The sequence below is a fragment of the Gallinula chloropus genome (assembly GCF_964237585.1).
Source record: "Gallinula chloropus genome assembly, chromosome: 11".
Classification (NCBI taxonomy): Eukaryota; Metazoa; Chordata; class Aves; order Gruiformes; family Rallidae; genus Gallinula; species Gallinula chloropus.
In genome coordinates, this window is record NC_140096.1 from 1159357 (window position 1) to 1171664 (window position 12308).

Sequence of the window (12308 nt, forward strand, 5' to 3'; positions counted from 1 at the left end):
TAATATAATGGCTTTGGAGCACAACAGGCAGGCTGTAGAGCTCCAAAAATATTTCTTGGCCTTTACTCCAAAAAAACCCAAATGAAAGAGCCCTGTGACTGCATGAAATATTTGAACACATCTTAATGCAAAGCTTCTTTATTATGAAGTTACCAGGCAGATCATCTGCAGATGAAATCCCTCCAGGAAAAACAAGTTCTCATCTTGGTTGTCACACAATATATTAGCAGGGTGTACAGATAAGAATGTGAATATTTGCAAAGAAATAATTTCCCAAGCCTAGTCTATTGTGCTTGTGCACCAGTTCCAAATCCACCTAAGCCTGTTCAAGTGAACTGCTGCATCCAGCCCCCAACACGGTCCCGTTGAGAGACAAAGTGCCAAGTTGAAAAGCATTTAGAAAGTTTCTGGTGTATCAGGTTGTAAAAACAAGTACTCAATTTTTATCATGACTTTAAAAAAAACAAACCCCACTTTACTGTTTCTATACAGTGTAACTTTCCTTGTGCATTTAAAGAAGTAGTTTTCCAATAAAGCCTCCAGGACTCAGATTTACATCCTCATCACTGACAGTTTAATTACTTTCATTGCAGGAGAAAGTATTTAAGTCACATACAGTCAGAAAACCAGCCCCTTAAATACAAGCTTTTGGGCCCAGGATCCCCAATTTGAAATTCAATGAAGGGGAATGAAACATGCATACTGTGATCTATTTCCTGAATGGGAACACTTGATATTATCAAAACAGAACAGAGCTCCACAGCTGACACACACATTTTTCTGAACCACGGGTAAATCCCTCCAGCATTTGAGCCCAGAGAATGAGGATTCAGTGAGCTTCAGACACCAGCTAAGGAAAGGCAGTGCTAATCAGGGAGCACACATCACTAACACTGTGCTAATTAACATCTTAAAAATAGTCCATCTAAACCACTGTTTGAATGATGCTGGTATTTGCTGGTATTTTACTTCTCAACAGTTATACTGTTAAAGGTAAGTGATCACTGGTGAGTCTCAGCAGTAGCTATGCACTAACAGGTCCTTACGAAAAGGGAAGGGAAAGGAGAGGGAGGAAAGATGGGAATTCTGACACTCATGGCAATTCAGCACAAAGCTGTGGGGTGAAGCCATAAAAACCAGCTGTTAAGTGTCAATAGCTGACTACCAGCACCAGCTGGCCTTCCTCCCCAAGCTGGTATCCAATTCATTACAGACAAGACAGTTAATAAGTCCAGAAACGCAACTTTTAGTCAGAGCACACCGTAGGAGTCTTTATGCTGCAATAAAGAGCAACTCTGCAGGCAGCAGCAGCCCACATGCAGATAAGTGCAAATATCAGCTACCAGAGTATTAGAAAACTCCTGCTTTAAAATGAACAAGTGGTTTCACAGCCACATGTGTGAAACAGAACATGGCCCTAGGTGGGACCCATCACATTGCACACTTGTTCTGACACAGACACAGCCTGTGTGTCACATACATGCTTTAAAAAAGAGTGAAGAGTGGGGAACAGCCAACTAAAGGAAGTAAAAGATGCTGTAACAGGAGTGGGTGTTGTGCGTTTGCTTTATGAAGCTTACATTCTAATGTTTACAGAGGCCAGCACTTATCTAAGACTCTCCACTAACAAACAAATCTGGAATACATCAACTGTACAGGTTAAGTCAGCCAAAGAAAAGAGCAATAGCTATGCTCTTCTTGATTTTAAGAAAGCATGCAATAGGTTTCTCCCCCTGTTCAGATTCTTAAACCCCAGTACCAATAAAAGCACGGTGTCCTGAAACCAGGGCACAGGTAACAGGTTGGGTTTTATCACAGACTTTATCAGTATTTTGCAAGTGTCAAAGCAGCCTTCTTTTAGCATCAAGAGGGCAGAGAAGATACAAGCATGAATAAAAAAATAATAGTGATTTAAGACATCAAAACTTCAAGAAATAGCACTGTGCCTGTACAAATAAACATTCAGTACTGCAGAGCTCATTTAAAAAGGGCACCAATGGACAGTATTTTACAATATGCACATTTATTTGAGGTGGGGAACTGATGCTCCACAGATGAGAATGGGAGTACAAATCATGGTGCCACTGCTGGGCCACGACGGTTCCTCGTACAGTTTAAAGGAAACACACTTTTAGAAATAACCTGGTATGTACACACCTTCTGGAAACTCAACCACTTCTGAAGAACACCGCAAGCTATGGTTCTCCCCGTCCCCTTTTCAGCCAGACAGTATTGCCAGAGATCGTGCTCACCGGTGAAGCACATAATCTTACTTTAAATTCAGTGCTATTTTCTTTCAAGAAGATCAGAAGTTGTACTTTTAGATAACAAAAGCATTTATGTTACAAACATTCAAAAAATGGAAGCTTATGATTCTGGCAGACAACGTTGCGTATTAAATACAAACCAGCCAGCAATTACTGAACATAAAAAACTTATTCAATCATAAAAAAATACTGTAATTCATCACCACAGACTTTGTACATAGTTATAAATAATAAATAGCATAACACAGTAGATTACAAACGGATTTATTTTGCCCCGTTAAAGTCTTTAAAAAGTAAAATACCTATTGTCTTACCTCAGAGCAAGGTACTGCACCACGACTCCTCACAGCTCCAACAGGACTCCTGAGCCAAGCGGTTTGCAGAGCTGGCATTTGATCCAAACTTCTAAATCTTTCCTCAAAACCCCAAGGCTGGCTCAGCTCTCTGCCCGGGACCCGCAGCGGCTCCAGCGGGCGTTCGCTTTGGCTGCCCCCTCACAGCAGAGCTGGGACTGTGGACAGCACCTCGCACCGGAGCACACCCCCCTCAGAAAGGAACACTAGGGAAAGCAGCATCCACGACAGACTCTGGTAAGCACTCTATAAACAAGCTGTACACAAGGGACCTTTTTTTTTTCCCCCACCCACCCCTCTGGTTTACATTCCATCATTTTGTAACAATGTCCCCTAAGGCACAAAAATCCCTATGACCTCACTGCCACAGGAGACATCGATGGTGCCATACATGGTTCTCCTACACAGTAGTTTAAATAACTTCGTTATCTGCACTGTATGTCTTGGGTCGAGGTGTGGATTCATTTTCCTTGGCCAAATCTTGCTGAGTATTGACCTCATTTCACACAATCTGTAGGATAAAGGATCTGGGGAGAGAACTATGTAGCTAATTTCAATCATGTAAGTAGTTACTTCTTCACTGATGGCAAAAGTGCCAGTCATCAGTTATTTTGTCGCATGGTGTTGGGTTGGTTGGTGGGTTTTTTAATGTAATAGAGTGAGATTTCCAGACCCACTGTGGTCTTCTGTAATAAAAACAACTAGCAGCACTAAGAAGAATTTTTTTTCTCCCTTCTGTAAGAGAATTTGAGGCTAGTGACTGGAAAAAAACCCCAAGGAGAATAGTTTTTACTAAGTGGTAGAAGTGCCAGAGAATAAATTAGCATTTTCAAATCCTTCCAAACCAAATTACTTCCCTAGACATAGTAACCACGATAAGGATAGAAGGATTTTTCCTAAATATTGCAACACTAATAGGTAGATACCTACTCTGGGAATCAAAGAGTGTATGCAAGTTCCTGAAAGCAGAATGTTAGTATAATCTGAGCAGACATCTTGTTTAAAAAATAAATTTGCAAAACCAGACATTAATATGGTCTACAATGTCCATTAAATGGAGAAATCAAAATCACTGGAAAGTCACCAAGGATTATGGTTACAATAGTTTTTCCTGTTAATAATCCTTGCTCTAATGGTTCAAGGATCAGAGTTCGTTCCTCTGTACAAGTGTACAGCCAGACACTGACTCAGAGCTTAAGTCACTTAGGTGAGAGATCATCCATCAAAATGAATGAAGAGCATGAGTTTGAGCATGTTACTGGAGACTCTGTAGTTATGCTGCCTTTAGTCAGTGAATCAGAGGAAGAGCCAACACTGCTGCTGCTCCCATCAAGAATATCTGAAGACAGGCTGGGGAAAAAGAAAAAGGTTACTGAGTAACACAGGCACACTGACTCTGTGCACAAAGATAATGTCACTTCCCCTTTGGAGAAAAGATGTAGGAGACCTATACTACCACTCAGTCTTTACTACAAGACTGGCAGCCCTGAAAACTCCTTGATTTCTGTAGCATGTTATATAAATATTCATGCTCCTTATGGGAAGGAGGAGCAGAATTTATTTCTTTTTTAACATGCAGAATACATTTTAACCAGTTTAGAAAGGACAAGTCACAACAACCAAATCTTAAAGTGTTATAGGAAATGAATAATAAGAGTCTAATCAGTAATGCAGCAAAGATGTCATTAATTGGCTATACTCTTTAGTGTTGCATAACTCAAAGCAAGATTTTGAAACATATTTTTCCCTTGTAAGGGAATTCCTGTGTTTGGACTTCAAAGTTTAAATCTGTAGGTAAACTGAAATTACAGAAACACAGAGTTCATGTTTTAAACTACTCAGTATCTGACTCCTGACACACAAAAACCCCCTCAGTTATTTATGACTGTAATTCGGAAAGGAAACAGGCTGTAACCCTAAAGATCACCAATGTACCAACATGAACTATGGAACTGCAGTTCAGTATTCACACACACATTTTCTAAGTACTCAAGTAGGTACCACAGATGCTTTATGTCCACTGCCTACAACATGCTGAAAGGATGAAGCACCTTTGAGGGAAGTAGATCTGCTTAGGGTGCTTACTTAGGTATTTGTAACAATTACATCCAGTACAAGAGTTTTGCTACACAAAGTCCAGGCTAGAGTCTGCTTAGAAAGAATAGATCAGAGGAGCAGAAACTTTGTTACACTGCACTACCACAGGATAGTTCCCAGTAACTGCATAGCAAGCTACACACAAAGGATTTTCTTTCCTGAGAGAAAAAAAACAAAAGAAAACTTGTGATAAATGTACATTCCCTGTTTTGGCATTTCAGGGCACATGAAATACTTTACCATGAACTGAGATCTGTCAGATGTGTAACATCTGGAGAAAGCATGTTGGTCGTTCCTTGAAAAAGTCTCTTTGGCTGACTTTCAGTTTCCATTTCACCTAAGGAAGACAGTGCAAATAAAACAACTCACTTGAGACTCTGCAAGGTCCCTGTAATACCTGTTGTAAAAGAGAGGCTTGTCTCACAATAGAGCAATCAGCCCTCTGATTCAGCCGACCAAGCTCTTGAGTAAGACATCATTTGATGCTAGCTGTTGCTTCAGCAGTTATCTGAGGAGCTACAACCACCTCAAAGACACAAAACCAGGCACTGGCTACTTAAGACTACAATCAAAATAATATAAACCAAGCTAATTACTGAGACTTAATTTTAAGTAAGCAGTTGAGAGATGAGGCAACTGACAGAATCCAAAATACAGACATTAAGATTCCTAGTGATTAAGAGAACAGGAACGCCAGCTCAGTTCAGTTTCACCCTCCTGCAAACAATTCTGAGGCATATGCACCCTTTTACCGAAAAGCTGAAGAGAAAAGACTGGTATGTGTATGTATTTCCACTTACTCATCATGGATCAGACTATCTTTGTACCTGTAATCATCCCCTGACATTAAAAGATTATATGAATTCTCCTTGTCCTGTTTAATCTGGTTAGTATGATCTGCCCTGAGAACGGGCCAGCTCATTAATAGTGCCTGTACAACAGACACATTTAGAAATACCATGAACTTGCCAATAACAAGCTTTACAAAAAAAAGAAAGAAAATACTCTCAGCTACAGTAGATTTTAATTTGGCAACAAAATTACAGGAAATGGAAATAAATTTCCTGGCTTTTTACCTGCACTGAAGCTGTGGTGTCAACTGAAGAGCTGGCAGGGTTGAAGCTTTACAGCAAAGCAGCATACATTGTGCAAAAGAATTTTACTACCACTTATTTTACAGAAGTCTGATAACCCTCCCCAAATTTCCTATTTCCTGTAGCCCATAGGTATACGTTCCCTTCTTTGAAGGGAAGGAAAACCAGCTTCTATCAAGCTGAAAGGGCAAAAAGCAGTTATAAAATACTTGGTCTTACACAAAAGTGAAGGAAGCCTCAACCACCAACTTAAGGAACTTTTTTGCTGCTTGATGTTTCACAAAGACAAATCTGCACTGCTACACCACTCTGCACACTCTGCCAGCACTAATGCCCTGTAGCAGTGAAACGTTCTTCAACACACTGCTGCCTTCCCTCCACATATCCTGGCGTCTATCTGTCAGCATGTCATGTCTGCACAACTCGAACCAGAAAGCTACTGCTCAACTTCAGAAAACAACAAGATTATGTGCCTAGGAAAGGAAATTAGGTTAATTTAAATGGATTAGATGTTTCAAAAATAAGTCATGTTTTGAAAACTCCTTGCTATTTTGAGAAGAGAGGCAAACTCCTATCTGCACTTTGTAGAAGATGTTCTGTAAGGTGCATGTGGACAGGGTGAGGAAAGCCTGCACTGTTTATCACTATCTGTGTAGTACCTATTGTATGATGTTTAAAGTAAATCAAGACCATGTGAATACCTATTCCCTACTGAGCTTAATAAAATTTTGTTCAATTCCTATGCCTCTAGAACACACAGAAAATAACAGCCAAGAGAACTGGCATCTATGAGAAAATGTGTCTCTCCCCTGTCAATTCAATACAAATTTGACAACTATCTGCACCTGATGCAGAAAGCAGCCCTAAAAAAACCAGTAACTTTTCTCAGACTAAAAGTAACTCTTGTAAAACAAAAGGCTGTGCTTAAGAATGCTTAAGTTAAAAAAAGATGTGGAAGAGATAAGCATAGCTAGAGGCACACTTGTAAATATCTGACTTCCAGTCCTGCTATGGAGACTTGCTCTGGGATGTAATCTGAATATTCTTAATGCAGATTACTTCCAGGGAAGAATGCAGTTTTCCCTCTTCAGGAGGAAAGGGCACTGATCTATTCCACTTCTCTAAACACTCACCTTCTGAACTTGGAGTGAAAACAAACATTCAGTACTAAGTTTAGTAGATACTGCATGATAAGCAACATTCCTAAGATGATCTGAAGGGTGTGCACTGTACAGTGGTAGTCTTAGGAATGTAAGAATATTCATAGCACTTGATGTGGAATACGTTTGCCACTTTCAAGCAGTTGCTGCTTTTAAAGCTTTTCATCCTGGTGCTTTAGACTAACTACTTAACATTGCATTTTTAGGATACAACTGACAAGCTCCAGTTCACTGTGGATAAAAGTGCATTGCATCTACAGAATCTACAGAACAAAAAGAGAAACACATCCAACTGCAAAACTACATCTGTATCAAAACACCTGATAATGAAGATACACATACCTTTTCTTTTAATGGGGCCAAGAACACTGGGCCTGATACAGTTGATTGGACTTTGACTCCTCCTGCTAGAGAGAACACTGACAGTCAAGTCTGTAAAGGTTCCCAGTCTCAACACCACCATACTGAAAGACCACCACATCATGAGACGCTGTTTAAACCTCTCCTGCACAACAGGAATGCTTAGGGAACCTAAATACAGAGATAACTAAGAAGCACTGTTTATTAGAGCAGATTATCTGCCATATAACATTGTAGTATTTTTTTCTAGGTCATCTCCTTTTCCTGGTGCATCAAATCCTTATTGCAATCAATTTCTAAACCTAACATATATATAAAGTTGGTATGCTGACAAAGTTAAAGTTCACTGGAAGTACCCAGGAGTTTCCCCACAAGTTACCAAGTCTAGCTTCAGGCTGACCTGGGCTCCTACAAAAGGACCCACACAAAGCTGGGAAAGGTTCAAATTTCAGAGCAATTTATGTGGCAAAACCTTCAGCTGCTGTAAAACTAATGTCTCTTTTAATGCCTTAACACCAGCTTTGATCTTTGTGCTAGCCTTGGAACTGAAGCCAATATAGACCTGTCACTTGCAGGTGTTACTACTTACTTGGAGAATCGCCTTGTTGGACTGGGAATAGGACTTGGAGGTAATCCATTGCTGCTCACAAACATTTGCAATGATGGTGAAAAACATTGCTGCAGAAAGAGTCACAGTAAGATGCCTCAGAATTCCCTTCTAGATACCAAGACTCCAAACAAACCATCCCAAATTAAAGAATAGCTAGTAACAGAATAAGGCAGAAACTGCCTTACACAGCTCAGAGGCACCGAAACTTAACTTCCAGAAATATACTGGCTACTGCAATGCTGCTCACACTAACCTGAAATTCAAACCCACAGGAAATCTGGAACTGAAATAAATGCTGTTTTCTAAGTGTCAGTTGTTTCTGTGCAGCACAGTACTCAAGACTTCTTAAGAAAAGAGGCTTGTTAAACAAACAAGTTGAGTTTACTCAAAACAAATATGAGCTGAAACTTTAACACAATATTCCAGAGTAGAATATTTAGCTCTGTGGTTCAGTGGCTATTCTGAGCTCAGTCCATGAATGGCTCAGCACAGAAATGTTTCTGTCTAGTAACCTACTACTGCTTTACAGTCGTGATTCCAAAGGTACAGGACCAGCTGCCAGCATCAATGTTACACTAGGAAGGCATCTATCCAGCACTAGGTACGTGGCTGCTCCATGCATCAGTAACAGCACAGATATGCCATAAAACAGTAGCAGTATAACAGCAGAACCACAAAAGAGGCTGAAAACAAAGTCAAGCAACCCATCTTTAACCACAACTGCCAGTTTCTCTGCACTACATCAGTTTTCCAATCCTCACTGGAAGAACTAGTATCCTAAGATCTGCCCTTTATACAGCATCTGCCATCAACCTTCAGTGCAAATTCAGCATGCCCAGGTCCTCCTTCACAGAGAGTTAGTGGAAAGGAAGGCATAACTGATGGACATGTTTTCACAGATTTGCAGCTTCTGGTCTTTGCCTGCACTCTTCTGCACACACAAGACACCATCCTGATTTTGATGCTTCTTCCACAGCATCCCTCCACTCATCAGCTGAGGATCATGTTAAATCCAATTACTCTAACATCATCTTCCAGGTTCCCCAGAACCAGAACCCTAACCCACCCAAACACTGCACAAACAGCAGCAACTGAAAACATTCAGCATGGCAGAACTGGCACCCTACTTGAACTCTGCAGGCTCCGAGATGGTGTCTGACTCTTAGAAACCACGGTTTGTGTTAGGGGAGGGTGTTGGTACTGGAGTTTGGTTGTGGGGTTTTTTAAAAACAACCCTATCAAACAATTTGTGGCATTACACCTCTTCACAGCTAACTTTGGTCTAAGATTCTAAACTATTCCCCAATTTGGCAGTTCACTGTATCCTACCTTTCCTATTCCTCTCGTGGGTGAGGGCGCAGGCGACACTGGAATGAAGTCTATCCTCTTTGGGGAGGAAGATTTCTCAGACTTGTCCAAGTCATTGTCACTCTGTAAACACAAGGTTTTCAGCTTAAGGCTGGCACAGGACATTACCTTAGAATCCCAGGCACAGCCTTCCAATGGAAAATAATTTGTTAAGTTTTAAAATTATTTTCACAGTTAATTCCTTTCTTTCCCTTAAATGTATCAGTTGAGTGTAAAAGCAGAATTAAATAGGAAACATCTATAAAGAGATTACCAGGCTCAAGCTTTCCTCCCATGACTGGCTTATCTGCATTGCTGTTTGCACTTCCCTAGAACACAAAAAATCCCATCAGTAGCCACAAAGAGGCTAACTCTGGCTATTTTATCACCTTGTTTCAATAACACTCACCTTTCATGTGCTGTTTCTCTGTTCATTAAATCCACTCCTTCCTCCTGCAGGAGATAAACGTTGTAAGTTTTCCCATAACATTTGACTCATCACAGCTACTCAAAATAACACTCCTGGTTAGAAACTTGCCATTAGAACTAAAACACAAACAGTAGGAGCACTCCAGAAAGAAGAGACTTCTACCAGGACTTCTCACAGGACTTTGAAAGGCAAGGCAGTTTGAACCTGGCAACAACGAGTCTTGCAAGGATACTTTCTTGTTCAAATTAAGCCTTAAAAAGAGACTGTTTCCTCTAGTACTCAAAAACTCAGCAAGAAAGAACTTCCCATTATGCAAGTGCTTTCCAGTCTGTTACTAAATACACAGACAAAAACTACACTTACCCTTCTGATCTGATGAAGTCGGCTACTAGGAATACGAATAGGAGATGATGACAACAACTGAAAAAAGAAGTGATAGCCACAGTGATTAAATCACACATCAACAGCTTGCATACATCCCATGAACCACCCGAGCTGCACAACTACACTTGCAAAAAGAAAATGCTGCCCTTCAAGAGAAGAGACTCGTTTCACCACTTGCAAACTCACTCTATCGCTCAGCAAGCGGCACAGACCTCAGACAAGCAGATGCTGCTCAGCATCTCAAATACAGAAAGAGCTGTGGATGCCATTGAGACAAGTGAGGTCCTATAAATGAAGCCACGAGCATCTTACAATTCCCTACGGCCCAGAGTAAGATGAGGAACTCCTGTAGTAACTTGCCCAGCATTGTAAAGGAGAAATCTCAGACCTGAACAATGCTCCTAAAACATCACTTCTGCCATTCTTCAATTAGATACAGCTTTACACATTTCATTCCTCTGGTACTTCGGCTGCTGCCAGAAACCAGCGAGCCAACAGTCCCCATGTGTCTGTTGCAATACCTACCGACTTGGGCTCCAAAAACTCTGGATTTTTTTTTGTTTTAAACTCTCTTAAAACATTTTGAACTAAAATTCCATCTTGCCTTTTCTGAACAAAACAGAATACATACTAAAAGTATTTCAGGACTTTATGTTCGCTGAGATTTGAGGAAAAAAAAAAAACTTCATCTTTACCACTCTCAGGTAAGAAAGAAAAATTTTAATGGCCAAAAGCATACAGATCCCTGAGCTGACAAGGTAAAAAATAGTTCATCATCCTTTATGAGTTAAATAACTGCAGCACTGTACGCTACCATGCTTATATAATAGCAGGCAGAAAATACATTACTCCCTTTCAATGGTTTTCTGATGCCTTGTGTTCAGCCTTTGCAAAAAAAAAAAGAGCAGCACTGTCAAAAAAAAACAGGTCAGCAAAGACTCGTGACTCACTCTTCCACTTTTACACAAACTAAAACACCCTTCCAGGACTTCTAATTGTGACAGTTCTCTTCCCACCCAGGGTCAGGTCCAAACTAACTTAATACTGGGCATTGCACGTGGCTTCAGCTGCTGTTATCTGCACAGGAACACACAGTTAACAGACCAGTATGATTTCATTGCAGGTTAGAGTTTCAGGTGGAAAAAAAAAAGAGAGAGAAAGGCATATTCTGCAGCCTGTAAGCTTGCTGGGATGCTCAGTGCAGACACAAATCAAGTCCAACTTCATTTCTGCAGCCCAATTATTTCTTCTGAGGTGTAAACAAAACATGCTCAGGATTCCTTACCATGCTGTGGCGGCTCATAACTGTCGTACTGTTCCGGCGAGTCCGCAGCACGTAAGGCTGAAAGACCTGCGAGTTGTCACTGGAGGGAGAAAAGAGTTCGGTGAAGGGGTTTCCGAGCCGCGCTTTGCTGGGCAGCGCTGGCACCTCCCGGCCTGCAGCGCCCGCAGAGCACCCGTTTTCCCTCAGCGGCAGCGGCAGTTCGGCCGCAGGCGCGCTTTGCTCCTGCCCGCCCGCCGAGACCCGCGCGCAGCGGTTCTGTTTGACTCCAGCGCCCCGAGAAACAACCGACGCGTTTCTGAGGCCTCCACCAAGCCGGGGCCTGCACCAAGCGAGGCCAGCGGCGGGGCCGGCCCGGCTGCGGCACCGCCAGGGGCCCGGCTGGCTGCGGCCGCTGCCGCTCGAGCAGCCGCGCCCCCCCGCCAGGCAGGGCGCTCCCGGGCCGGGCCCGGCCGCTGCCGGGGCTCCGGGGCCGCCGATGCCGCCGCGGGCCGGGCCGGGCCGCGCTCACCTGAGCCCGTGGATGAGGGGGGCGCTGTTCGATCTCCTCAGGCCGCCCCCGTCGCTCGGGGCCGCGGCGCTCCCCGGCGGCAGCTCCAGGTCCAGCTCCATTTTCTCCTGAGCCATCGCGGCGGCGGCGGCAGCGGCGGCGACGGCTCCTCCCGCTCCGCCGCGACTCCCATTCACTGCCGGCGGCCGCAGCGGCTCCTCATGCCGCCGCTCCCCCCGGACAGGCGCGGCGCGGCCGCCCCTACAGGCCCCGCGGGCGGCGCCGCAGGCAGAGTCCGGGGGCGCGCCGGGCCCGGCGAGGGGGGCGGCCCCAGCAGCGCCCCATGCCGGGGGCGGCCCAGGGGGCGGCCTGTTCCCCCAGCCGCTGTCGCGGGCGGGCGTGCGGGCTCCTCAATCGCGGTCCCGCTGCTGCTG

General features: G+C 43.2%; 1 protein-coding gene across 3 annotated transcripts; it reads right to left on the reverse strand.

Moving 5' to 3' along the window:
- Positions 1 to 1538: 1538 nt before the first annotated feature.
- Positions 1539 to 12179, reverse strand: PABIR2 (PABIR family member 2; the record flags this gene model as incomplete). Of its 3 annotated transcripts, none has more annotated exons than XM_084269030.1 (10): positions 11896 to 12179; positions 11388 to 11466; positions 10082 to 10138; positions 9698 to 9741; positions 9563 to 9617; positions 9271 to 9372; positions 7921 to 8009; positions 7314 to 7378; positions 4958 to 5054; positions 1539 to 3970 (listed from the first exon to the last, which is right to left on the reverse strand). In XM_084269030.1, the coding sequence occupies exons 1-10, from the start codon at positions 12009 to 12011 to the stop codon at positions 3820 to 3822; spliced, it is 855 nt and encodes a 284-aa protein (XP_084125156.1). In that variant the 5' UTR covers positions 12012 to 12179. The 3 variants fall into 3 exon arrangements, with proteins under 3 accessions (XP_084125156.1, XP_084125154.1, XP_084125155.1); XM_084269028.1 differs by having other exon boundaries at positions 7314 to 7375; positions 11896 to 12129; XM_084269029.1 differs by lacking the exon at positions 1539 to 3970 and having other exon boundaries at positions 4954 to 5054; positions 7314 to 7375; positions 11896 to 12129.
- Positions 12180 to 12308: the final 129 nt, after the last annotated feature.